This window comes from Plodia interpunctella, chromosome 24 (genome assembly GCF_027563975.2).
Source record: "Plodia interpunctella isolate USDA-ARS_2022_Savannah chromosome 24, ilPloInte3.2, whole genome shotgun sequence".
In the NCBI taxonomy this organism is placed as follows: Eukaryota; Metazoa; Arthropoda; class Insecta; order Lepidoptera; family Pyralidae; genus Plodia; species Plodia interpunctella.
The window spans coordinates 2,099,431-2,123,512 of record NC_071317.1 but is presented as its reverse complement, the minus strand read 5'-3'; the positions used below and the strand labels follow the sequence as shown (position 1 = coordinate 2,123,512).

General features: G+C 36.8%; 4 protein-coding genes across 5 annotated transcripts; 3 read left to right on the top strand and 1 right to left on the bottom strand.

The window, feature by feature from the left end:
- The first annotated feature begins 850 nt into the window (after positions 1 to 850).
- LOC128680471 (facilitated trehalose transporter Tret1-like) lies at positions 851 to 6,371 on the top strand. 2 transcript variants are annotated; one of them, XM_053763657.1, is made up of 7 exons: positions 851 to 975; positions 1,472 to 1,627; positions 2,169 to 2,367; positions 2,983 to 3,173; positions 3,736 to 4,112; positions 4,689 to 4,803; positions 5,514 to 6,371. In XM_053763657.1, the coding sequence occupies exons 1-7, from the start codon at positions 936 to 938 to the stop codon at positions 5,780 to 5,782; spliced, it is 1,347 nt and encodes a 448-aa protein (XP_053619632.1). In that variant the 5' UTR covers positions 851 to 935; the 3' UTR covers positions 5,783 to 6,371. The 2 variants fall into 2 exon arrangements, with proteins under 2 accessions (XP_053619632.1, XP_053619633.1); XM_053763658.1 differs by lacking the exon at positions 3,736 to 4,112 and having other exon boundaries at positions 4,720 to 4,803.
- A 278-nt stretch (positions 6,372 to 6,649) lies between these two features.
- LOC128680469 (uncharacterized) lies at positions 6,650 to 8,935 on the top strand. The gene is made up of 2 exons (XM_053763656.1): positions 6,650 to 7,567; positions 8,185 to 8,935. The coding sequence occupies exons 1-2, from the start codon at positions 6,831 to 6,833 to the stop codon at positions 8,858 to 8,860; spliced, it is 1,413 nt and encodes a 470-aa protein (XP_053619631.1). The 5' UTR covers positions 6,650 to 6,830; the 3' UTR covers positions 8,861 to 8,935.
- A 1,803-nt stretch (positions 8,936 to 10,738) lies between these two features.
- LOC128680468 (uncharacterized) lies at positions 10,739 to 13,959 on the top strand. The gene is made up of 4 exons (XM_053763655.1): positions 10,739 to 11,215; positions 11,812 to 12,770; positions 13,221 to 13,364; positions 13,691 to 13,959. Exons 1-4 carry the CDS (start codon positions 10,887 to 10,889, stop codon positions 13,867 to 13,869), a joined length of 1,611 nt encoding a protein of 536 aa, XP_053619630.1. The 5' UTR covers positions 10,739 to 10,886; the 3' UTR covers positions 13,870 to 13,959.
- A 2,154-nt stretch (positions 13,960 to 16,113) lies between these two features.
- Vps16B (Vacuolar protein sorting 16B) lies at positions 16,114 to 22,512 on the bottom strand. Its single transcript, XM_053763776.1, has 11 exons — positions 22,289 to 22,512; positions 22,060 to 22,204; positions 21,708 to 21,895; positions 21,248 to 21,384; positions 20,706 to 20,733; positions 20,162 to 20,312; positions 19,569 to 19,705; positions 18,534 to 18,623; positions 17,749 to 17,901; positions 17,267 to 17,392; positions 16,114 to 16,555 (listed from the first exon to the last, which is right to left on the bottom strand). Exons 1-11 carry the CDS (start codon positions 22,367 to 22,369, stop codon positions 16,535 to 16,537), a joined length of 1,257 nt encoding a protein of 418 aa, XP_053619751.1. The 5' UTR covers positions 22,370 to 22,512; the 3' UTR covers positions 16,114 to 16,534.
- Between the last annotated feature and the right edge of the window lie 1,570 nt (positions 22,513 to 24,082).

Sequence of the window (24,082 nt, the reverse complement as noted above, 5' to 3'; positions counted from 1 at the left end):
TTTCTCGCACGATACAAGATTTTTGAATTTGTATAATAATTAGAATTTCATATAAAATAATTAGTTACTTCAGTTTTAATTCCATACGCCTTTAAAAAATTCTTTTCTGAACTATCAAGACTATTTATTTAGACTGCGAACGGTTGAACTTCTTCTCCGTAAGAGATCATATAGAATTTTCTCCTCGAATTGCCAAGGGTCACAGTAATATAAATCCAAATACGGTCATAGACGTGGCATTGTACCTCTGATTGCCAATCAAAGTTGTTCTCAAGTTTTATACCAGTCGGACTCCGGGTCGACCTTGCAAGTTACATCAAATATATGGTGATAAACCTATGAATATTTTAACTTTAAATCATGGGATCTACGTAAATATTCATAGACTAGTTTTGTCATATGAGCGCTAAAAATAACATTTTAATTAATTAATTTGATATTACTTGTTGTAACTTCCTTCCTTTCTTTTGTTATAGGTATTGCTTCTTTTGCCCTTTGTGTCTGTGTAACTATGTTTTTTTTACTTTTTACAGTTGACTGGAAGAAATCCCGCCACGGGATAAGTTGCTAGTGCTTTTTATGTATCTTGTGTAGTTGTATTTTCTTATACAAAAAGGTATTTCAAGAATTTAGTGAGTAAAAAAAACATGTTAGTCGAATAAATCGTTAACAATCGTACAGGTTATCTCACGATGTTTTGCCTCTGGCACTCCTAGGTCCTTCTTTGTTAACGTGTACTTAAATTACCAAATATATCTTTATCGCACAAATAAAATTGCATTTTTATTACTACTGCTTTAAACGAGCTTGCCGCAAGATTACACGTTCTATCAGAAGATAATATCATCTTTATTATCTTATCGATTTGAGATTGTAGTAACAAAGACATAATTACCAAAATATCGTAAGACCTTTTTTTTCGTCGTCGTCTAGATATGTTCCATTTATCGAAACAATTATTTTCTGTGCTATGTGGTGAGTAAAATTTAATTAATTTGTTCACATATAATATTAACGACAATAATGAAGTCGTCTATGTAAATTTTGAAGTCTATCTTCAATCGTAATTGACCAATAACTATACAATATTGCTCTAGTTTTAAAATTAAATTATTCCAAAAATAATACAAACGATGCCACTTAATATAAATACGTTTTGATTGGGTGAATTTTTCATTTCGTGCACACTACAATGCATATAAAGCTTTATTTGTTGAAAAACTATGGGTAAATGGCAAAATCGGAACACTTATAATTTGTCCGTATGTCACAGTAATTTTATTCAGAGACTATGCGTACTATACGTTTGAAATTTGGTAGGTAGGTATTCAATGAACCGCAAAAAATTGTGCTGTATGATTATGAAAAATAAAATGATTAAGTGCTGCACTCTATACATGTAGCTGTGTACCTGTATCTCATGCTATAGGTCGTGTAAAAACTTTTTGAATAATTAAAATATATTTTATAGCATATCAAGGGTCAATACTCATTGGGTACACCATGGGGTGGACTGCCCCTATAATACCAAAACTACAGGATCCTGAACAGACCCCTCTGCCTGATATCCCTACTGATGGCCAAATTTCATGGATTGGATCTCTACTGTATATAGGTTGCATTATCGGTATGTAAAGCAGTACACGTTCCTTTCATAATTATAATAAAGACTACTTACTTTAACTTTATTGAAAAAGAAAAAATAATTATCTTCTTTAAATGCATACATATATAGTTTAAAGTACGGAGTAAGACATAGGGTACCTTTCAACCTGGAAAAATAACTGCTCCCGTGGGAAATCACGCGGGCGAAGCCGCGGACAAAGGCTAGTTTGGTATAAAAAACTTATATTTAACTAGCTTCTGCCCGCACCTTCGTCCGCGCGAATTTCCCACGGGAATAGTTAATTTTCCAAGATAAAAGGTATGATGTCCTTCTCCATACTTTAAACTATGCAAATATGCAAAATTTCAAGAATATAGGTTTAGTACATAGAGCGTGAAGAGGTACACAAGCAAACCTACTTTCGCATTTATAATATTACTTATGATTAGGATTTTACAGGACATTTTACCTGGCCATATTTAAGTATACCAAAAAGGCCGCTCCTCTCAAAATAAGTTTGTTGTAATACTGTTTATTTTGTTTACCGATATTCTTTTTCCAGGTCCATATTCTTTAGGGCCGCTTTCAAACGTAAAAGGCCGTAAGCCATGTTTCCTCATTAGTGGATGCATCATCATAGTTTCCTTTATTCTTCTTGGAGCAGCACAGAATCTGGCAATGATCTACGCGGGCAGAGTCCTAATAGGGGTGGGACTTGGTATAATAAGTGTCATCAACGTCGTTTATATTGGTGAAGTGGCGTAAGTGTTAAACTTTGTTTATCAAAGAAAGATTAAACTAATCCTTATGTAAAGTCAGGGATTTTTGGCATTATCGCAATAAAGATTAACATTGCGAGCCTGCGCCAGGAAATACAAAAACTGATCGGCCACGTTGTTGTTGTCAATGACAGCAGAGCTACGTCTGTGGGATTTCTCTCGTGATGCGAACTCTTGGTATTTATTTCAGCTTTTTTACTCCGATAAAAAATAAAGTTTAGCCATAGTAACTAAAATAGTATTTCATATTTTTTTCCAAATTTTGTTTCTTCAGGCTTATAATTTTTTCATAGATAATGTACGTGATGTACCAATCCCATATTATAATATGAAAATGTGAAAGTGATTTTTTCGTAGTTTGTTTATCACCTCTTCATTTACTGTATCTATAGTTATTATAAAGAGGTAAGCGTTTGTGAGTTTGTTCGAACTACATGTATGCAAAATTTCAAGAAGATTGTTTGAGTATATCTCAAAGAGGTAACGAACAAACAGACAGACAGACGGACGGACAAACGAACTAATAAGCAAACAAACCAACAAACAAACTTACTTTCGCATTTACAATATTAATTGGGATGCTAATAAACTTTCTAGGTCTACAAACATTCGAGGAATACTTCTAAGCGGCACTGGCATATTCTCAACCCTGGGTACATTGATCATGTACGCTATAGGACCATACGTGTCGTACGTCATGAGTACTGTAATAGGAATTGCTCTGACACTGTTGTACCTAATTGGGTTATATTTTATACCTGAAACTCCTTTGTTTAATGTCATGAAAGGTTAGTGTAAAGGTACATTATATATTCTAAAATGCATAGTTGTAGGCGCTAGTTTTACCAATTATGTATCCAGCAACGGATAGTACAGTCAACATTACATCAACCTACCCATATTCATCATTCATCAAACTCACCGCTATTATCGCACCATAGAGATAAGTGCTGTTGCTGCTGACTATACATGAGTTTTACATAAATATGTTTCACAGAAACTTTTAAAACTTTTTGATATAATTTTCTAAGTATAAAGAAATAATAAAATATTAATAATAAAACCGTAATAAAAAGTAGCCTATGTCACTCCTGAACATTTCTAAGCCTTGGATAAAAACATACACACATCAGAAACTTTCGCATTAATTATATTAGTATAAGGAATACTTAAAACAGCCTACTTAAAACAGCGTATCTGGCTTATTTGGCTTTCAACAAAATCTAATTGCAACTTTCACAATTATTTTAGAATGTTTACTAAATCCCAAGCATATAATCATAGAATTTCAAGAAGTGGGTCCTCAGACCACAGGCACGTTTAGTAGGATTGCAATAACAATGATTTCAGGTAAAGAATATGAAGCTAAACAAATACTAATAGAACTTGGAAGAGCAGACGAAACGGATACAGTATTAAAATCTAAACCTGAAGTGAAAAAGACAACTATGTCAGACTGGAAAGATCTGATTGCCATTAAAGGGAATAGATTGGCTCTTTTTATAGTTTTAACACTATGTATACTCCAGCAAATGAGTGGTGTGGTTGCAGTAATATTTTTCGCCACAACTATTTTTGATCTAGCAGGCAGTATAGATCCTAGTTTAGCGACCATTTTAATTGGAATTACACAATTAATAGCTAGTTGTATAACTTTGATTTTTGTTGATAAAACTGGACGGAGGACCTTGTTGATATTTTCTACAGCGACATCAAGTATTAGCCTAGTGAGTTTGTGATATTTCGATATTTAATTCGTTATTGTAAATTTTGTTAGTAAGATCGTTTTGTTAGTATCTGTTAGAATATTTTGTGCTGAACATTATAACAATTCGCTATAATTTCTCAGTAGTACACAAAATTATGATGTCGAACCGTGAGGTTTATAATAATTGTGTATTGTGTAATCATGTGATGACTTCTTTCTCTCAACTTCCTAGTTTCTTTCGGGGCTGTGAGCCCGCGAAGCCCGGGGTCAGCGTAAAAAATAAACCTCAAAATGTTTAACATTCGCCTATGATTTTATAACCAGCCTGACAAGGCTGATTGTAAAATTACATCTAAGGGACACACAGCCTTGGCAGCTGATAGGCAACAATAGTATTTCCAAGGAGGGTTGACGTAAGGTCTGTAGTAATCACAGCCGAATCTTCAACATTTTAAAGATTTTTTTACGATGACCCCGAGTTTTGCGGCTTCACAACCTCGAACGCAAGCGGAAACATGCAGAAGTGATAGAGAGAGAGAGAGATTCCGATTCCCGTTCCCACTCTCCGAATCTTATTCTCATTCTTATTTTTCAGGCTGTATTAGGTATTTACTTTTATTTGGCAGACGTCGCGCACAACCCTATAGCAGACAAGCTGGGTTGGCTGCCTCTGCTTTCTCTTGTAGTTTTCTTCTTATCTTATGACTTGGGTATGTTATATCCTTTTTTACTTTATTTATTACACCTTTCAATTCCTGTTCCTTGACTATGCGTGACCTGATGGTACACCTAGAATCGGCTTCCAACGAGGTAACCCCTCAACGGTTTACTGCACACTGTGGTGTTTAATACAATATAGATAATGTCAATGTAAAATTTATGTACAAACAAAACTACCACCTTCAACATATTCCCGAAAGTGCAGTGGTAAAGTTCCCAAGTATCCCAAGTTCGATCCCCGGTGGGGTCATGATGGAAAATGATATTTTTCTGATTGGCCCGGGTCTTGGATGTTTATCTATATACGTATATGTTATAAAATATAGTATCGTTGAATTAGTATCCCATAACACAAGTCTCAAACTTACTTTGGGGCTAGCTTAATCTGTGTGATTTGTCCTAATATATAAATTTATTTATTTTTAAGCTTGTGTCAAAAATTATATATTTATATATGTTCATTTTAAGCTTCGTGAATCTTAAAATCCCAACTACTTAATATTATACAATTTTAGTTTGTTACCTCTTCACGCTTTATCTACTCAGCAAATCTTCTTACAATATTACATACCTGTAAATTCGAAATAAGAGGATGGACATAGGGTACCTATCACCCCGAATTATTAACTGCTACCGTGGGAAATAGCCGCGGACGGAAGCTAGCTATATATACATTTTGAATAAATTGTAAAATTTTCAGGCTTCGGAATCATACCCAGTGCGTTGACAGGGGAGATGTTTGAGCCCAACGTTAGAAGCCTTGGTTCAGCTGTCACCTCGACGGTGGCCTGGTCTATTGGCTTCGGAGTGTCCACTGGCTTTGGCTACATGCTGTCTGCCTGGGGTGGCCACGTGACATTCTGGGTTTACTCTGGGGCGTGCGCGTTTGCAACTCTATTTAGCGTTCTGTTTGTACCTGAAACTCGTGGAAAATCGTTATTGGAGATCCAAACAATGTTAAACATGTGAACTTCAACTGGAACAGACGAAACACAGTCAGATACAAGTATATTCGCTAGTTGAATGCACGATATCTCTTCAATAAATATCTAGGGTTAATTTAAGAGGGTTATTTTAATAGATAATCTGATTCCTGAGAAGGGTTTAAGTATTTACTGTTTTACGCGAGATTTTTTTATTATTTTACATGGCACGTTCTAGAATGACCTTCAATATGTTAGAAAATATTATGTCCATAGTTAATGAACTTTAAAATACCAAAATATAAAATATGTTAATTAAGTATATTATTTTATTGTAACTTTTGATAAAGCATAAGTATAAGCTCAGCTTAAAGTATTTTTTATGAATAACAGGATTTTTCTGTAAACCATGCACGCTCTAGTGGATTGCAGAGTAATATTTATAATATTTATTATGTTTTTCGTGTGCCTTAACCAAATGTATTAAATGGGAAATATGTTATTCTCTTTCATATTAGTCATCATTGTAATCCTACATGAGTAAAAAATTATGGAGGAGTTGTAAAAAGAAAACGTAGTGGAAAAAAGTATATTCATCTATGTGCCAAATTTCAATAAAATTGTTCCAGTAAGTTTCAGAGTTTATTTATTACAAAAACAATCTATTCTCTTTTAACATTCATATGGAAGTACGGGTATGGACACGGTCTGTGTGTCAAAATAACCGGTCAAGTGCGAGTCGGACTCTAACACGCAAATTTCGTCGATATTATATTAGTGCTATTTTCAGTGCTAAAACCATGGAATTAGTAGGTACTCGTACGAAGTACTTACTAAATCCATGGCTAAAACCTACACTAAAAGTGGTATAACTTCTTGGTTCAAATCTCTTTTTACAACGTTGTCATAGTAATCAAGTTCTTGATGTAAGCAATGTTGATATTTGTGTGTCGTTTACACCCTTTTCATAGAACCCTAAAAAGTTACCGTCAAAATTCCGTTCCAAAATGTAATTATCCATTTTAGTTAAGATTGTTGGTTCCATAAGAAAAATAGCAGCAAATTCACAATGTCAATGAACGTTTGAATATACAATGGCTCCAAAATCATCCAAAGACAAGAAACTATGCAGATTCTGTCAGCACCCCGTTGGTGACAAGAGTGGAGTAAAATGCAAGGGGGACTGCGGCAGATGGGCCCACTACAAATGTCTTGGCTTCACCCCCCAAATGATCCTGGACGCACACGATGGTAAAATCGACTTGGCTTGTATATGTCCAAACTGTTCCGCAAAAATGTTCGACTACGAACTAAACAGAGAAATTCCATGTGTACAAGTGGATGGAGCTTGTCCGACGGTGGAAACCCTTCAGAAGCGATTTAAAAAGCCATCTGCTTGCGAGCCTATACCCCTGTGCAGCAATGATCAATGTATGAAATCCATGGATCCAAGAACGAAAAAAACTTTCTGTGCCTGTCATCCTACAGCGGTGAGAAGACAGGAGCCGCCGACGACTCAAATGCAACCTAATCCTACAACGGTGGAAACCATGGCGTTGCAGGAGACAAAGCCTGTTTTCTGTGTTTGCCATCCAACGGCTATGAAGACCGAAGAGGCGCAAATAAAAGAGTCAGCTGCCAGCGATCTTTCAAGGATGAAGACCAAGGCGTCGCGGAAGACAAAGCCAGCTTTCTGTGTCTGCCATCCTACTGCTGTGAAGACTGAGGATCAGCGGATGAAAGAGACATCTGCTAGCGATCCAACAACGGCGGGAACCAAGAACATGGCGAAGAATCTAATGGTCTGCTCATGCGATTCTCAAAGGCAATTGTAAATATTTCATACAGTTATTCTTAATCGTGGATTTTAAACTTTACGACTACAACTCATTAAATTAGGTAGGCAATCTAGATCGTGATTGGAATGGATCTCTATGAAGCTAGATCCCAGTTCAACTATAATCGCGAATTGACTTAATCGAAATTGGACGGGTCTTCTTCTACTTAACATTAGGTTATACGGTCCGCTAGATATTTCTTTTTTATGCGACATAAATGCCAAAATAAGATGTGGTTCCGCCCTAGAATAGGATCATTCCATATCCTCCTGTGGATGTCGTACGAAGCCACTAAGGGTACTATATATTAAAATTTAGAAGATGAATTACAACACACTGCTCGTGAGTACATGCTATCATTAATCCACATGTACATGCTATCAGTTATCAAATCCAAATTGGTCCTGGAACGGCACTTGGTTCGTCTTGTGCCATCTCTCTACCAAAGTCTGTCATCTGTCTGTCATTTCGACATTCCTGACGAAAGAAAGAAAATTTTTAAGTTACTACATTGCCTTTACCTCATTAAGCAATTGTCAGAATTCAAGATAAGAAAACTATCCACTCTTTTCGAATACTACTTAATTGAACATTTGTTAATTTATTTCAGAACACCAAATAAAGTTTCCCGGAAATGCAACTGTCAAGGTGAAGCTGCTTCAAAATCGTCAAAGCATGGTGTAAAATTCGAACCCGAAAAAGACAAACCAGAAACAAATCTGCCCCCGTACATGTCTTGCGGACCCAAAAACCCTTGTTGGCCTTGTTGTCCCAATTATCCATGCAAAAAAAATAGTAGAATAAAAATAATACCCTACAAATATAAAAATTATAACTATAAATTACCTCTAAGTGATTGCAATGCGTCACAACCTAGCGAAGCCCTATTCGACTCCATGACCCTTCCTCCAAATCAAAATCTTGTTTGTGATTCGTCCGCTTGCCGAAGCTCAACTTGTGGGCAGACTGGGTTGTGTAATGATACATTAGATACTTTTATGGAGAAATTTCGGTTGCCAAGTTGCTCTAAAGAGCCTAGATCGATTCCAATGATTTCCAATGCTCGCAAACCTAAAACTCTTGAACAACCAAAGGAAATGCTGAAAGCGACATCGTTCCCTACAAGTGATCCACTTGCAAACCTGTATCTAGGGTCAGAAAACGCACCGTGCAGAAATTGCAAATGTGAATTTGGTCCGACACTAGATCAATTTAAATGCGTATCAGCATTATGCTCAGCAAAGCACCCAAAGAATCTCTCTGCACCTATTTTAAAGCGCAAATAATAAATCAAAGTCTAGGTCTAACGGGAACGTGACAACAGACTAGAATAATATACATTATTTATAATGGCTCCTGTCAGTTTGCTTTACCAATGGTGATCATATCCATCCCATCATTTTTGGTTTCTTCCTCAACCTTTTAGCGTAGAAGACCAAGGTCTGCTTTCACACTTTATCTTCTCTTCACTACACAGGATTCGCTATCCTTAGCAAGTATTGAAATAAATGAGACATTTATACATAAACTAGTCGTTGCCCGTGACTCCGCCCGCGGCTAAAAGTAGCATATGCGCCGTCCAACTTTCCGACAATCTCCACACCAAAAATTATCTCAATCCCATGGTCCGTTATGACGTAAAAAAAGGATAACTAAACCTACTTTCATTATACTCGTATTTAAAATTTCAGAAAGTTTGTTACAACATATTTTGAGGTAGCTTTCTCTTCTTCTTCTTTACTTGTCAAGCTACTTCAGCCCGAGTACAGGTATTTCCATTGGGCACTCGGGACAGGTGAGCAGATGAGCCATCGATTGTGGGGAGAAGCCACAATGTAGCTTTCTTGCTTAGCATCATGCGTCCACATTAAACTTACTTTTGCCCGGGAATGCCCATCGATTGATAAAAAGAAAACCACTGGAACCAACCACAAAACACTTAAGTAAAATAATTTAAAAAGATTCAACACATTCGTGGTTTTCTAGGCGGTGGATTTCTATAACTACATAATATAATAGATACCTATTATTTATTTATTTTTGTGTTTTAGGGATCAGTGCACACAGTTCGAGTTACTCTATATTAATCTGTACCTCGAAAAGTATCGATTTTAGGATGCTTTATAGGATCACTTCGATGTACCTACGACTGTTGGTCTGTCCATCTGTGAAAAAACGCTCCTATCAAGTTGAAATTTACATCTTACTAAGCTGTTGCTTTCATATCAGAATATGTAAGGATACTTCCCATTGGAGCTAGAATCACTAAATTTGACAAGAAGCAGTCTTGCGGCACAAAAGTCCCTAACGTTAGTATGTTGAATGTAGGTATCCTACCTATATGCCAAAAAAGGTAATATTACGAAACCTTCGTCGGTGCGCGGGTACAATTCGCACTTAACCTTTTATTTGGCCTGGCCCATGATGAAACAATTTAAAAAAAAGAAGTTTTTTTAAAAATCATTTATTCAGTAAATTTCCACAAATAAAATATGTACACATTAACATTACCGAACCGCGAAAACCTCGCAGGGTTTATCTGTGTTCGGTGTGTCGCTGTTACATTTAGATATAAATATGTTTTCAACTTTAAGTATTAATAAATAATTATAAGTATTAGTAGGTACCTGGGATTAGTAGAAACGAAGTAAAGTCTCAAATATAGGAACATTTTCTTATGTGTGTGATCTTGTATGGATTTATGCCGCAGTAATATATAAACCTGTGGTGAGCGTAGTAATTGAGAGGTTAGTCCATCTAGTTTAGGGGCGTGGCGATATTTGCAATGGATTTGGGCAAGTAACAGTTTGGACATCGTACAGAATTGCCAGAAAAAATCCACACACTGCATAATATCAACCAGAATGTTTGACTCATGGAAGTCGCTGCTGTCGAAGAAAAATAACTTTTGAAATTCTCCAATTCTCGGTCGTCGGGTCAAGTGTATGATATAATCGAAACGTATGTAATGGTAGGTAGAGTCATTGTGTTTTATTTAAATAGATGATAGCGTTGGGATCCTAAATCGTACAATACTTACATGTACATAACTTACCCCGTATTGTCCATGGTGTTCGCAGTTTCGTCACAACCATGGATTTAGTAAGTAATTGTACGGAGTACCTACTAATTCCATGGTCACAGCCAACTCTATGGTTGGTTGAGAAAAGCTGTCATGGCTGTCATCCACGAAATGACCAACTCAATTCTGAATTCCACAATGTGATTTACCACCAATTTTAACCAATAGTATCCACAAGACCAATAGTTTTACATCCATAAGACCATAATGCCGATGAACGTTTAAAAGCAATGACTACACCGGTTCAACCAGCGCCTGTAACGGGTCGAGTGAAGAATCCTTGCAGAATCTGTGACCTGTCCGTTGCTGACAAAGGCGGGGTGCAGTGTAAGGGGGCTTGTGGCAGATGGGCCCACTACAAATGCCTGGGCTTCACCCCCCAAATGATCTTAGACGCACGCGATGGTAAATTCGAAATAATTTGTCCATGCCCACATTGTAATCTGAAAAAGTTGGACGAAGAGTTGCATAAGGAGTGGCAATGTATACAAGTGGACGGATCTTGTCCGAAGGAAAGAATTGATAAGCCGAGGGTGCTAAAGCCATCTGCGTGCGTTGCGTAAGTCTCCAAGTATTTTCTCTGTTACTACCCAGATGGTGAGCGTCGAAGCCGAGGTACGATTTCGAATTAGGGTGACTCGTGGGTGGCTAGGGCTGTGACACCGCACAGCCCAAGATCCGCAAACAAAATTGATTTGCAATTTTTATAACATTCGGCTGTGATTTTACTACCACCTGCTTGCCTTACATAAACCCTCTTTGGAAATGCTAACCTTTTATCGAGGGATGGCATTCTATTCCAGCGCTGACTTTTTATGCTTCTTACCAATGAATTTTTAATATTATGACTAGCACACATCCGCAGGACAAAACGTAAATTTCTGTACGCAAGTGTACAAACATGATATATATGTTCCTTAAAATCTAGCTCTGAAAAAATGCGGACGCTTGAATCTTTTACCTCTATGATTTTCTGCATTGATGTTTCCCCAACTGAGTATTTAAAATGAATTGGTTTACATACGTTTGTAAAGGACATATTTAGAGACATTAAATTGCAGCTCCTTTTCCTCGCTCCACGACATAATCCTACTGGCCGAATGACGAAATAACCTGTTTCAAATACTATTTGAAATTAATATTAAACTTTTACAGGGAAATACAGGAATGCAACAAAGCCACGTGCGATCCGCCATGTAGCGCTGCTATCACAAAAAAATCAGTTACACCAAGACCTGCAACTGCTGTAAAACCAACAGTTGCGACGAAACCGCCAACTCCTACAAAGTCAGCTGCAACTCCTACAACAGTAGTTGCTCGAGCCGGAAATGACTCTACAACAGCATCTGTGAAGAGCACTGCCGTCTCACCAGCAGGATCCCCACACTCGTTACCCGTCGCTGACAACCCTAACTCCGGCAGCTCTGGCCCCGTTAGCCCAGTCTCCAAAAGCCCTGTTTCTGATAGCCCCGTTCCTAATATTCCAGTCGCCAAAACTCCTATAAAAAAAGTCGCCGTCCCCAAAGTCGCTATCTCCGATAGCCCTAAATCCGGCAGCCCTGTCCCCAAAAAGCCTGTTCCGCAAGTTCCCCACAAAATCGAAGCACAAACCTCGTATACCTTCCCTTGCACAGCAAAAGGAGGCATCGTCCCTTGTGGACAAAGTCCCCCATGTGCTGGCCCAACACCTTGTGGTCCAAATTACCCATGCGCAATCATCGAAGCTGAGAAACATAAAAAAGTACTCTACAAACATGTAAAACATAGATTTAAAAATCCATACGAATGCATACCGCCAATACTTGACAAAACGCCATCTGATATGTCACTAACAAATCAAAACCTAATTTGTGATTCCGATGTTTGCCGTGACTTGGACTGTGGCCCAGATGCGATGTGTAACACTGATGCATTTACATATGAGGGAAACCGCCTACTAAAATGTGTCCGTGATCCAATTTGCACGAAGAATCCTAAACCAGTGCCAATGGCGGGCAACCCTCACACCAGAAACACTATTCCTAAAGAGAGAAAATTTGAGAAGAGTCCCAAACCTGCGGATATAAATCTAGGCTCGCAACAAGCACCGTGCAGAAATTGCAAATGTTGCACAGGTAGGACATATTAATAAGTGAAGTGAAAGAAAAAGAAAAAAGAAAGAAAATACTGGTACAATGTTATGTTATAAATGTTTAATTAAAAAAATATATTCTTTATTTTACAAAAATGTGCGACACTGATGAAACGCTACACGCCGCGTTCAAACAGTCGTAAAATTCACCATGTACACATGATATAGTTTAACCCAAATTATAGAGTTATACCTACATCTAAACCTTCCCCACTATCTATTGGTGAAAATCATATAAAAGTCCGTCCGGTAGTTTTAGAGCTTATTACGTTCATACAGACAGATATGTGGGACAAGGGAACTTCTTTTTATAACATGTAAGGATGTATGTACTTATGAACCATAGGTCACATTGTCACTAATAAAATGGGCTATGTCTGAATAAATATAATATATTTATATATTTTATAGAATAAATATTATTATTCTCTAGCTTCAGGTCCGATGTTGGACCAGTTCAAGTGCGTGTCAACTTGGTGCCCAACAAAATACCCCAGGACGTTGAAATCGGCGACCACCTGCACAGAGGACAAGTCAAAATCTTGCACATGTATGAAAGTGAACAGATTGGCGACAGGTGAACATATTATGTTTGTTCTTTTATTCTTTTCTTATCTTTCTTTCTTTTATATCATAATAATCATCATTAACAACCTTCTTTTTCGCATTGCTAGGAATAGGCCTCTCATAATGAACGTTAACCTTCTCGATTTTGTGTCTTACGAAACCATTTTCTAGCCGCAACCTTTCACAAGTCGTCGACCAATCTTGCTTTCGGGTACTGTGGCAAAAGTCGGCAACGCGCGTGTGACACCCTGAGGTTGCAGCGTCGATAGGCTTTGTCTGCTTGAAAAAAAAACATAACATTACCAAATATCCCCCTAAGATACACTCATTTTTCAGATATCATAACGACAACAGAACTAGCAAACACTCACAGCCGATTGATCCCAAGTGTATCAGACTCGATGGTGTTGAAGACAGGTCAATCGACCCTTATGTGTGCCATCGACCAGCTGTGCGCCACGGTTGGCCAGCTTACTGGTCAGATTCAAATGCTACTGGTACGGAAGCCGAAATAGACTCAAATGGATCAAGATTTTATAACTGATATTGTACAGGCATTTTACTAAAGACATCATTAAATGAAATCATGTAACAATAAATTTGAAATTTTATTACTGCTGATCTGCTCTGTTACCTTTGGCCACACATAGATAGAAAGTAAAAATAGTAAAAAAATCATATATTATATTTTTTCCAACAATCATTCGTATACCAGAAAAACAAGAAAGAAAGAGAGAAAGAAATATTTTATTCAGCCAAAATTAACAATTTATACAGTTTTGGAGCTCAATGGAGCTGCGGGTAACGCGGTCGTTCTGTGGTAGTAGTAATAGGCCGTTAAAACTCTTACAATGGTCGGTCATTGGATGAGTGACCAAAATTATGTTGAGCTCCTCCGTACTTTGAAGGTACGTAAAATCGTTGGTCCCGTATAACTGCAGTCGTTAAAACCCGCCAATCCGCACTGGGCTCGCATGGTGGGTGATCACCCAAATTAATTATCCATCCGTAAGGAAAGCCAGTGCCCCAGTAATGGGGACGTTTAAACAGTTGTTTATTGATACAGTTTTGCATATTGTTAAAACTAATGAGTTTCCGCAATTGATCCCAACTAAGACTATATGCTATGACTAGGGAGCCATTACGCTGACTTTCATCTGATAGCAATCTTCGGTTTCAGACATCAAGTCAGGGAAGTATTTACGGAAGCTGAAAGTTTCGAGCATGCTTCACGGGAATTGATCCATGGTAAAAATAAATTTATACACCCAGGTACTCACAAAAGGTGGTGGCAAGGGATCCAGTAAACAGAGATAAGGTTTAGGTTGCAAGTTTATGTAGGTTGGTAGACAGACACCATCGGGGCCCTTCGTGTCCCTTCCATGGAATTAGTAGGTACTCCACGAAGTACTTATTAAATCCATGGTCCCTTCATATTCAAATTCAAATCATTTATTCAGAAATTAGACCTTCACAGGCACTTTTTCTCGTCAATTTTTATATTTATAGTTATTTCTCACAAGCTACAAACTACTGGCATTTCGGAACGACCACTGCTGAGAAGAAATGCCGTAAGAAACTCATTTTAACAGTGTTGGTCCCTATCATGCCAGATAGGCTTACCATTATTGTTTCTTACAATGTTTTTTTTTTCTAATAATATATAAAGCCCTTCAGTCAAACTATATATTTTGAAAGAGCCCACATTGTTTTTATCATAGAATTTGTAGGTACCCCAAGTACTTACTAAATCCATGGTTTTCATATCTGTGAACCAAACATGGAATTAGTAGGTACTTGTACGAAGTACTTATTAAACCAATGGTAGGTACTCCGTACAACGAAGTACTTATTAAATCAATGGAATCAAACCATAACAAACCCTAATCTTTCACTAAGTGACACTGAATTTTCATTATTGAAATTAACAGAGATTTCGTTATTGTAATTTTCCACAAATATAATTGAGTTTTCATGACAGAAATCAGGGCTGATATTATACAATGTGCTGTTGCAATTTCTGCGGCAGTATCCGTTGCATATTCTGTTTTACATTGTGCGCGTATTTGTTCCACTTGTGTGGGATAGAATGCGACTGCCAATGTTGGAACTGCAGTCCTTGTTTAGACAAACAAGTGGATGATGACCTTTATATAAGGAAGAGAAGTGATTTTGTGTGTCCTGGGAAAACTTTATAATTTAGGAAAACTGAGCACAGATAACGATATGATTATTATCACCGATAATATATATGTTACGGTTAAACACCGATGTGCAGCTGCACCAGGTTTAGCCGGCTAGACCTAGGTGCTGCCGGTCTCAGTTATTGACTCAGGTGTCGTCTGCTCACGGTCGACTAAACCTAGTTTTAGCCTTTGTCATTTCGCCTAGACCTAAATGGAGCAGGTCTCAGTTATCAATACCCAGTGTGGGATAGAAAGTCGACTGCCAATGTTAGAACTGCAGTCCTTGTTGGACAAACAAGTGGATGATGGCCTTTATACGAAGAGAAGTGATGGGAAAACTTGAGAAATTTGTACTTACATGGCTGGATTTGGTCAAGAGGCCCTGGGTACGTTAATAGATACCTCACTCCTATAAAAAAGCGAAAACTCATATAGAGAATGAAAATTCGTTAATGGATGGGAAAGGACAGAAATTAGGCATACAATCCACTTCCGGGTAAATCCAGTGGTGACCCACTGCTGGATCTGCAGTTAGCCAACGATCATAATATATTTAGAAATAAAATGTATATGTAGATATGAATAAATATATTTGTAACATTGAGAATACATTTAATAATATCACAAATTATTTATAAAATATTTCATACAAAATATTTTAATTCTTACGAACATTACACAGTATTCACTTATACAGACGTCAATAAAAATGTATAGTACCTATTTATGAGGAACTAGCTGCGCCCCAGGGTTTCGCTCCCGTTGGAATTTTGGGATAAAAAGTAGCCAATGTGTTATGCCCGGTTATATTCTATTCTACCCGTGTACCAAATTTCATAACAATCCGTCCAGTAGATTTTTCATGAAACAGTAACATATACATACATCCTTACGAACTTTCGCATTTATAATATTAATAGGATTAATATTAAATACGTATAAAAATTACATAGTAATCCGTTTTTTTGAGTACTTCAAAAACTGGGGGTACTTCTCAATTCTTCCATTTTATTGACTGAAACAAATAATATTTTCAATAAAATGTTTATTATTAATGATTTATTTCAAATCCCTAACGTTATTTTTAACTGGTTTTAGCTGAAATCGAAACGGATCTAGAAATTATTTAAAAACAAACTTAAATATGTAGCCAAATTTGTAGCCAGAGTGTGAACTTAATAGCAAATATAAGTTTGCTTGAGGTTTAAGTACTATGTACAATTTCATAAATTTTAACTAGAGACTCAGATAAAAACACTATATTAAAAGCCTGTGGATAAAAGTGTCAATAATGTAAATAGAATCGATATAATAGTAATTACTTTTATTTATTAGATAGCTTTTGTTTTGTGAGATGATAGCATTCTCTGCATTTATATTTGCATATCCATAGCCGGCGAACGTGTAGGATTAAGTTTTCTTTTAACACCACATTGTGAATAACGTAAACTCATGTTTTTGTAAATAAATTATTTTTTCTTTATCTTTGTCAAAATTCGTGTAGTTGCAACAAACTTTACGCATTCATAGTATTATTATTAGTGTTTAGGTACTTACTTCGTTGGCTCAACGCCCTAAAGAGGATTTTTTGACGACCTCCGTGGCGTAGTGGTCAACACGGCCGACCGCTAGCTGGAGGTCCAAGTTTCGATTCCCAGCGCGGGCAAATATTTATACTTGTGATCACAAATATTTGTCTGCAGTTTGGATAGCTTAAACAACTCACGTTATCTCTCAAAGTGTTTTCAGCTAGAATGTACTCCTCTGACTGCGGACTGAGCGTCATCTTGTAATTGGTCAGCGATATTCTGTCCTTGTTCTTCGCGTACGTCTCTATCACCACATTATGGATCTGGATATCGTAACAAAACATTACGATTTAATAGGTAAATCCTTACATATTTTAAAAAGAAGTATCTCTGTCCCCTGTCTGTCTGTCTGTGTGAACGCGATAAACTCTAAAACTACGGATTTTTGTACGGTTTTCACCAATATTATACACTTATGTATAATTATTATTGTTTAACGAGCGCTAACAAGTTCACGTGTTATTTTATTCGCGACTTCTGTATCAGTCCCATACGAAAAGTGGTTCAGTAGTCTTGGACTGAGCATGTAGACAAAAAAATATGCCAATTTTAAAAAGACACAGATAGAGTACTTGTAAATAATAAAAATATATAAAATACATGTAATACAGAAACCTACCTTGTACATAAGGGAATACTTCAAGCTGTTTTCAGAGCTGGCGCCCCCAACACATGTGGCCAGCAGTTTGCTACTGGCTTGAAGTTGACTCAGTCTGGCCAGCAGTGTCTCCATAGGTATGTGCGACGACACTGTCGTGCGTCCGAACCAATCCTAGGAATGAGAAATAAACAGGAAAATAAACGCCTCGTTCGTTACGGGCGTTAAAACAACGCCCTATGTTGGCGCTAGTGGAAATATCGAATTTTGACTGAATTAAACAATTGGAAATCGGATACTTTCCAAATCAGACACTACTTTTTGGCAAATCAGACACTTTTTTGTAATGTCAATCCGACTCCAGTTACTGTTTATCCTCTCATCCGCTAGGAGAATTGAAAAAAATCGAGATCAAAATCGGTTCAGCCGTTTGACTGCTACGATGCTACAGACAGACAGATACACAGACACGTTAAACTTATAACTCATAAATCCTTCTGTAGTCGGGAGTTAAAAACAAAGTTTTATATGGAGTACTACAGAGTTTTACAATGATGTATTGTGACGTCACGGATTTTGGAGTCGAAAAGCATTTGCAATACACTTTAATGTGATCGAAATAATAGTAAATCACGTAATTAATAAAACGGATCAATTATTTTGACATTTAAATATTTTATTTGGTTTTTTAAACCTATATGTAATTCATTTTATACCCCGTGTTTTTATTATTTAAATTATATTATTTTTGGCCCAATTGTCACTATCAATAAAAAGACCTTAATATAAAAATGCTATTTGTGTACCTTTTTAGTAAACAGTGACTCCACTACGTCCCACTTCTTCAGTCTACCTTGCACGTTGAGGACCACCCAATCGTACTGACGCGGTGGGATCTGTAAGTAACATAGTACACTTTAAAGTCTGTCAACGCTACTGTCAACAGTTGCTGCCACTTTGCGCGTCAACGGTGATTGACAGCGAGAACAGATATTTTATTTTATTGTTTTAAGTTTTCCGTTGTTTGGTCCATGACCCATCATGGCCAATGCGGATTGGTAATATTATTAGAGTGAAACAGAATACATTACCTGTTGTCTGCGACACACAGTCATGTGCAGCAAACTGCAGACTTCGGGGCATCACAGCTTAGTAATGACACCAGGAACACGCTCAGAACGAAGGGACATAACATATTACCAATATTTGATGTTATATGTTTAAGTTTATTCATATTTATGTAGTTTTTATTTATTTTTATATTTATATCTATATGTAATATGTAATGAATATATAATTATATATGTAAGTTTATTTTATTGTGTTATTTCTTGCGCCACACAATTTTTTTTTCTGTTTATCCAAATAAGTACTAACTATTTGGATAAACAGAAAAAAAAACTGGGAAAGAATGCTTTTAGCTTTAAGTTCGTCATTTGATTATAAGCATGTTTTGTTTTTGTTTTTTGGAACAATAAAGTTTAATAAATAAATATTACCTGTTGCCTGTGACACAAAGTTCGCAGAGCGTTTCGACCGTTGCGGTCGCGCTGTCAATGTTTCAAATTTTAACAAAGACAATAATGAGTTTTCCTAATTGACTTTACATTAATTACTCTGTATTGTAGTAATGTAAATTTTATGAATGATTGATTTTGGAAATGATTACTTCCTCAAGAAAATCGACGGTTTGTAATGACTGCGCAGGCGCACCCAGTCATGAGACCATAATAGTGATGTATGCAGCAGAACAACACAATGCAGAGACCGCAAGGTTCGGGGCGTCACAGCCCAGGAATTATCGGGTACACGTTCAAAACGGGGGGGACAAATTGTATTACCTGTTGTCTTTGACACACAGTCATGGGTGACATCATATTGCCGGAAGTCTCATGCCAGTGATGTGTGCAGCAGTACGATAGGCAATCGAGAGGAGACAAGTTCATCAGGTCTGGTTTATTCACGTGTTTCTGCCATTCTAGAAAGACCGAAAACACAGTGATTTATACTTGAAGCGTTGAACTACAACCTATACACTAGAGCCACCGTTTTTATAATTACAAGCAAAAATAAATGATACCACAGGAGATTGTGCTACACTAGCTACGCTCCGGGGCTTCGTTCCCATGAGGATTTCTATATAAACAGTACCCTATGTGCTTTTCCAGGTTATATTCTACACGTGTACCAAATTTCATAATAGTCCAGTAGATTTAGAGTGAGAGAGTAACAAACATACACACATACATCCTTACAAAATTTCGCATTTATAATTTTACCCACCAGTAGTAATTTCTTACACCTTCCACATCGTTTTAGCGTTTTCCCGGATTCTTCCTTAGCCATTGAGCGTCGGAGCCCATAGTCCACTTTCCCACTTTTTCTCCGCTTCGCACGGTCGTCGGCCGACATCCCTAGTTGCCAGTGTTCTCACCTAATAGCTTGACGTAATCTGCCACCATCTTGGATTGATGGACATCGACCCCGGGTTGTGTGAAGTGGTTGGCGAGCAAGTTGGCGAGCTTTCGCAGCATACCATCCACGTTGTTGCCCTGCGTCTTTATGTGGTGGTAGAATTGGTATATCTGGTGATGAAATGTCACTGTCATTTTAATTTTATTGCACATTATGTGCAACAGGTAGAAATGCCATGGTATCTCCAGTCAAACCTTTGGACAAAACAGAGTATCGCTGTCTGTCTGTCCCCAAGTATGATTAGATCTTTAAAACTATGCAAACAGATTTTAAACAAGTTTTACAAATAGAGTGTAATTCCAGAAGGTTGAGATGTATATAGATATACAAAGGTTCATAGTTCATAGTCTTTGTCAACAATGGTGCATAATAGTGAAAATATAAATATGTTACAGCTAAACCACGAAGTGCAGCTATACTTAGGTTTGGTCTAGTCAACAGAGAAGGCTGCTCCTAGGCTTAGCCACACTTCGGGGTTTGGCCGTAACATACATTATACTTACTGAAGCTTCATGACTCCTTCCAAGCATTCTGAAATATAAAAAATAAATATTATTAAATATCTTTTTATAAATTTTAATTTTTATATACAGGGTATATATTAAAATTTTAATATACAGGTTGATTTCTTATAAATTATTACATTTATTATTTTATCATCATTATTTTATCTACATGCTCAGTCGATGGTACTGAACAACTTTTATGGAAGCAACCTTGACATCGCGAAAAAAAAAATTTGCTGATCATACATTTTCTACAACTTAGGTAAAATTTTGTATAGAACAACAGTTTTTTTTGCGGTTTTTTTTCTAAATTTTTGACAAAGGTTCAGTGCATTTTGTGTGACTATGCCAGCCTCATAGGGGATCTCTAATATAACTTATCTAGCTTTCATAATGGATAATAATTCATAATTTCATAATTTCAAAGTTACTCCCATATTAAAGGTTGTTCAGAATCATGGACTGAGCATGTAGACAAAATATTGCCATTGTATAAAAAGTCAACCTGTATACACATCCTTTTACGCATATTTACTTACGTGAGAAGGTCAGTAAGTTCAGTGATCTTGCCCTCATTACGTAGGAAACTGATGTAGTGGTTGAGAGCTAGAGGCCTCGAAGTCAAGAGTTCACAGACCAGCTTCTTATTCAGTGTTTGTATTAGAAACAGGACCACCTGAAAATGTTGTATAGATTTTTATTATTTGTTAAGTCATCACACTCATCTGAGTGATTTCCCGATTACTTCCACAGCCATTGAGCATTTCAGAGCGAGCCCAGATTCCTCTTTCCTACTTATTCGTTTACACTTCACACGGTCATCGGCGTCCCCAGTTGTCAGACCACTTGCATAAATGGCCACAGTGTATCTTTTCCAGGATGCACAAAATTCAGAACCAAGGTTTTTTCAACGAAAAGTCCAAAACTCTAAAGATCAGATATAATCTCGAGGCTATCTGGAGCAAACTCTTTCTAAAAATTCCCTTTTGGAATAATTACCGTAAGTATAGCATTGCCATCTCCGATAGCAATAGCTCCATCGAGTAGTTCCTTCTTGCTCTTCAGACTCCTATGCACATGCATAGAGTATGTCCGTCCAAGGACCAATCGCTTTAGGGTCACAGCAACTGTCTCAGGGTCTGTCTTCAGTTCCTTGCTAGACGTCTTACCGGACTGGGCTTGAAGAACTGCGTGGAAAAATAGTATTTTTTTTTTCTATTTCCATATCTAGGTATGTTATTTTTGCCAATCTGTCAAGGCTGTCCCACTGACTAGTAGCCTGATATGACTCAAGCCCTATTCTGGGGCTGGAAACCACAAACCATTAATAATAACAATGATGTACACTTACTTAATTCCAAAATTTGAGGAGAAACCAGGCTTGATAGAGGCAACAAAGAAGGTTTTGTGTTCGATAGTACGCTACTAAATATACTGTCTTCTGCCTTCCCCGGTGAAGATTGTTGGCCTATAGCTAGAATTTCTTGCGTAGAAAGCTGGAATAAAATAAAAAATAAGTCTATCATTAACAAATCTGCAAGTTGTAGAGTAATATTGCAAAGAATTAAGTGTTAACTTACAACATCATCATCAAATATTAAAGCTTGCGTTTTTGTGAAACTCGTGTTCCAATAGTCGTCATCATCGGTTGAGGTATTCATCGTTGAGATTCTGTTATTAAAATTTGCTGCCTTTTTAATAATATACGATTTTTACATCCTTAATTACATACCACAATAAAACCATACAAATAAATAATTTACCCTAATGTTTTTGTTTACGTGTGAATGTGAAACGTCAAAAACTTGCAAATCAAAATTTAGGTCAACGTCAAAAAATGTGACGTTTTTATTTTTTAAATATTATTTGATTGCGCATTGAAGCTAAACAGACAAAATATTTGAAATCAATTATTTTCCAAAACACATTAAATAATGGTGTTAACATAAGGTATTAACTAAACCTACACATTTTACCAAGTACGGGGATTTGGTTGAAACCTCAGTAAATGAGAAAATACTATATTAAAATCTTATCCTAGGTACTAATGTGAGGATAAGTTTTTTAGTCGTATTGATCATGGCTGAACGTCGTGGTCGTTACTGGAATGGAACACACACGTCAACTTTATTGATATTAATGGAGTGGTTTGCCATTGCCTTCTCTCTTGTGAAATATCACACAAATCAACCACAAGTGTACAAGTAGTGCAGGTTTTCTTACAATATTTTCTTTCACCGGAAGCGAGTGGATACTATAGGTACTTACATGAGTCAGATTAGTATACAAACTCATGTGGCACGAGTGGGATTCAAACCTGGGACCTTTCATCCACGTCTTCAACTCTTTATCACTACACTACCACCTCTTCCGGAATTAGGTAGTTAGGGAATTAACAGGGTATTAAGCATTAATTATGCTATTGATACCTACCTAGATTGATAAGATGTAGTTAAATATAGATAATAAATAAATACAATTTGTTAGACTTTTTCTATTGATTGATTATTATCGATGCCTATCATATTAAATCCTTATCTTATATTTACTAAATATTATTATCCGTTATGGCACAATTAATTTTATTTTATTTTATTACATACATATTACAGCAAATATGTAATTATTATGTAAATCCCAAGTACCAATAGGAGATGATTTCTGATAACTTTGTTATCTTTATCAATTCGAAAATATTTTTCTTGTTCTTTTTCCAGTCCTTCCTTTACAGGTGTCCCTTGTATGCTAAAGCCCTCGATTTTGCCCGCGTAAATTTGCCACGGGAAACCTTCTAGGATAATGGGTAGATCTAACTAGGTAGGTATCTATACTGAAACTAACTTAATAAGAACAAAAAAATACTTAATAAAATGTGACATTTTGTACTCATATTTTTGTAAGTAAATTTAATCAATTAAAGTGACATTTGATTATCGTGTTTCAGTGAATGCATTTATATACATTTTTTATTTTATATTCCGGCAACCACCCTATTCTTTCACGCGATATGTATGTAGGTACAGTCAACTGCACGTCAACCCTCACAAATTAATTGCAAACTCGCCGCTATTATCGCGCCATAGAAGTTCATGCAGGTTCATGATGTGCTGTTATCTACGTACTTATCTACGTACAGTCATCCACAACACATCAAGCTAACTAAAATTATTGCAAATTCGCCGCTATTGCTACCGCACAGAGATCCGTGCAGGTTAACTTGAAGTGCATTTGACTACTTCTAAAAAATATGTCAAGCCCAACATAAAAATAGATTTTGACGCTGTACTGTACTAGGTATAGGTAGGTGGAATAACACATAGGGTACTTTTATCCCGAAATTCCCACGGGAGCAAGCTCCGGGGCGCAGCTAGTCT

Excerpts from the sequence above, each read along its gene's own strand:
- LOC128680471 (XM_053763657.1), top strand. The coding sequence starts at position 936 with ATGTTCCATTTATCGAAACAATTATTTTCTGTGCTATGTG. Across the intron at positions 1,628-2,168 it reads GTATATAGGTTGCATTATCG|GTCCATATTCTTTAGGGCCG; the intron begins GTATGTAAAGCA and ends TTCTTTTTCCAG. Across the intron at positions 3,174-3,735 it reads TTTGTTTAATGTCATGAAAG|GTAAAGAATATGAAGCTAAA; the intron begins GTTAGTGTAAAG and ends CAATGATTTCAG.
- LOC128680469 (XM_053763656.1), top strand. The coding sequence starts at position 6,831 with ATGGCTCCAAAATCATCCAAAGACAAGAAACTATGCAGATTCTGTCAG. Across the intron at positions 7,568-8,184 it reads TGCGATTCTCAAAGGCAATT|AACACCAAATAAAGTTTCCC; the intron begins GTAAATATTTCA and ends AATTTATTTCAG.
- LOC128680468 (XM_053763655.1), top strand. The coding sequence starts at position 10,887 with ATGACTACACCGGTTCAACCAGCGCCTGTAACGGGTCGAGTGAAGAAT. Across the intron at positions 12,771-13,220 it reads AAATTGCAAATGTTGCACAG|CTTCAGGTCCGATGTTGGAC; the intron begins GTAGGACATATT and ends ATTATTCTCTAG. Across the intron at positions 13,365-13,690 it reads AGTGAACAGATTGGCGACAG|ATATCATAACGACAACAGAA; the intron begins GTGAACATATTA and ends CTCATTTTTCAG.
- Vps16B (XM_053763776.1), bottom strand. The coding sequence starts at position 22,369 with ATGAATACCTCAACCGATGATGACGACTATTGGAACACGAGTTTCACA. Across the intron at positions 18,624-19,568 it reads CTGTGTGTCAAAGACAACAG|ATCCCACCGCGTCAGTACGA; the intron begins GTAATACAATTT and ends TGTTACTTACAG. Across the intron at positions 16,556-17,266 it reads AAAACACTTTGAGAGATAAC|TCAATAAAATGGAAGAATTG; the intron begins GTGAGTTGTTTA and ends TATTTGTTTCAG.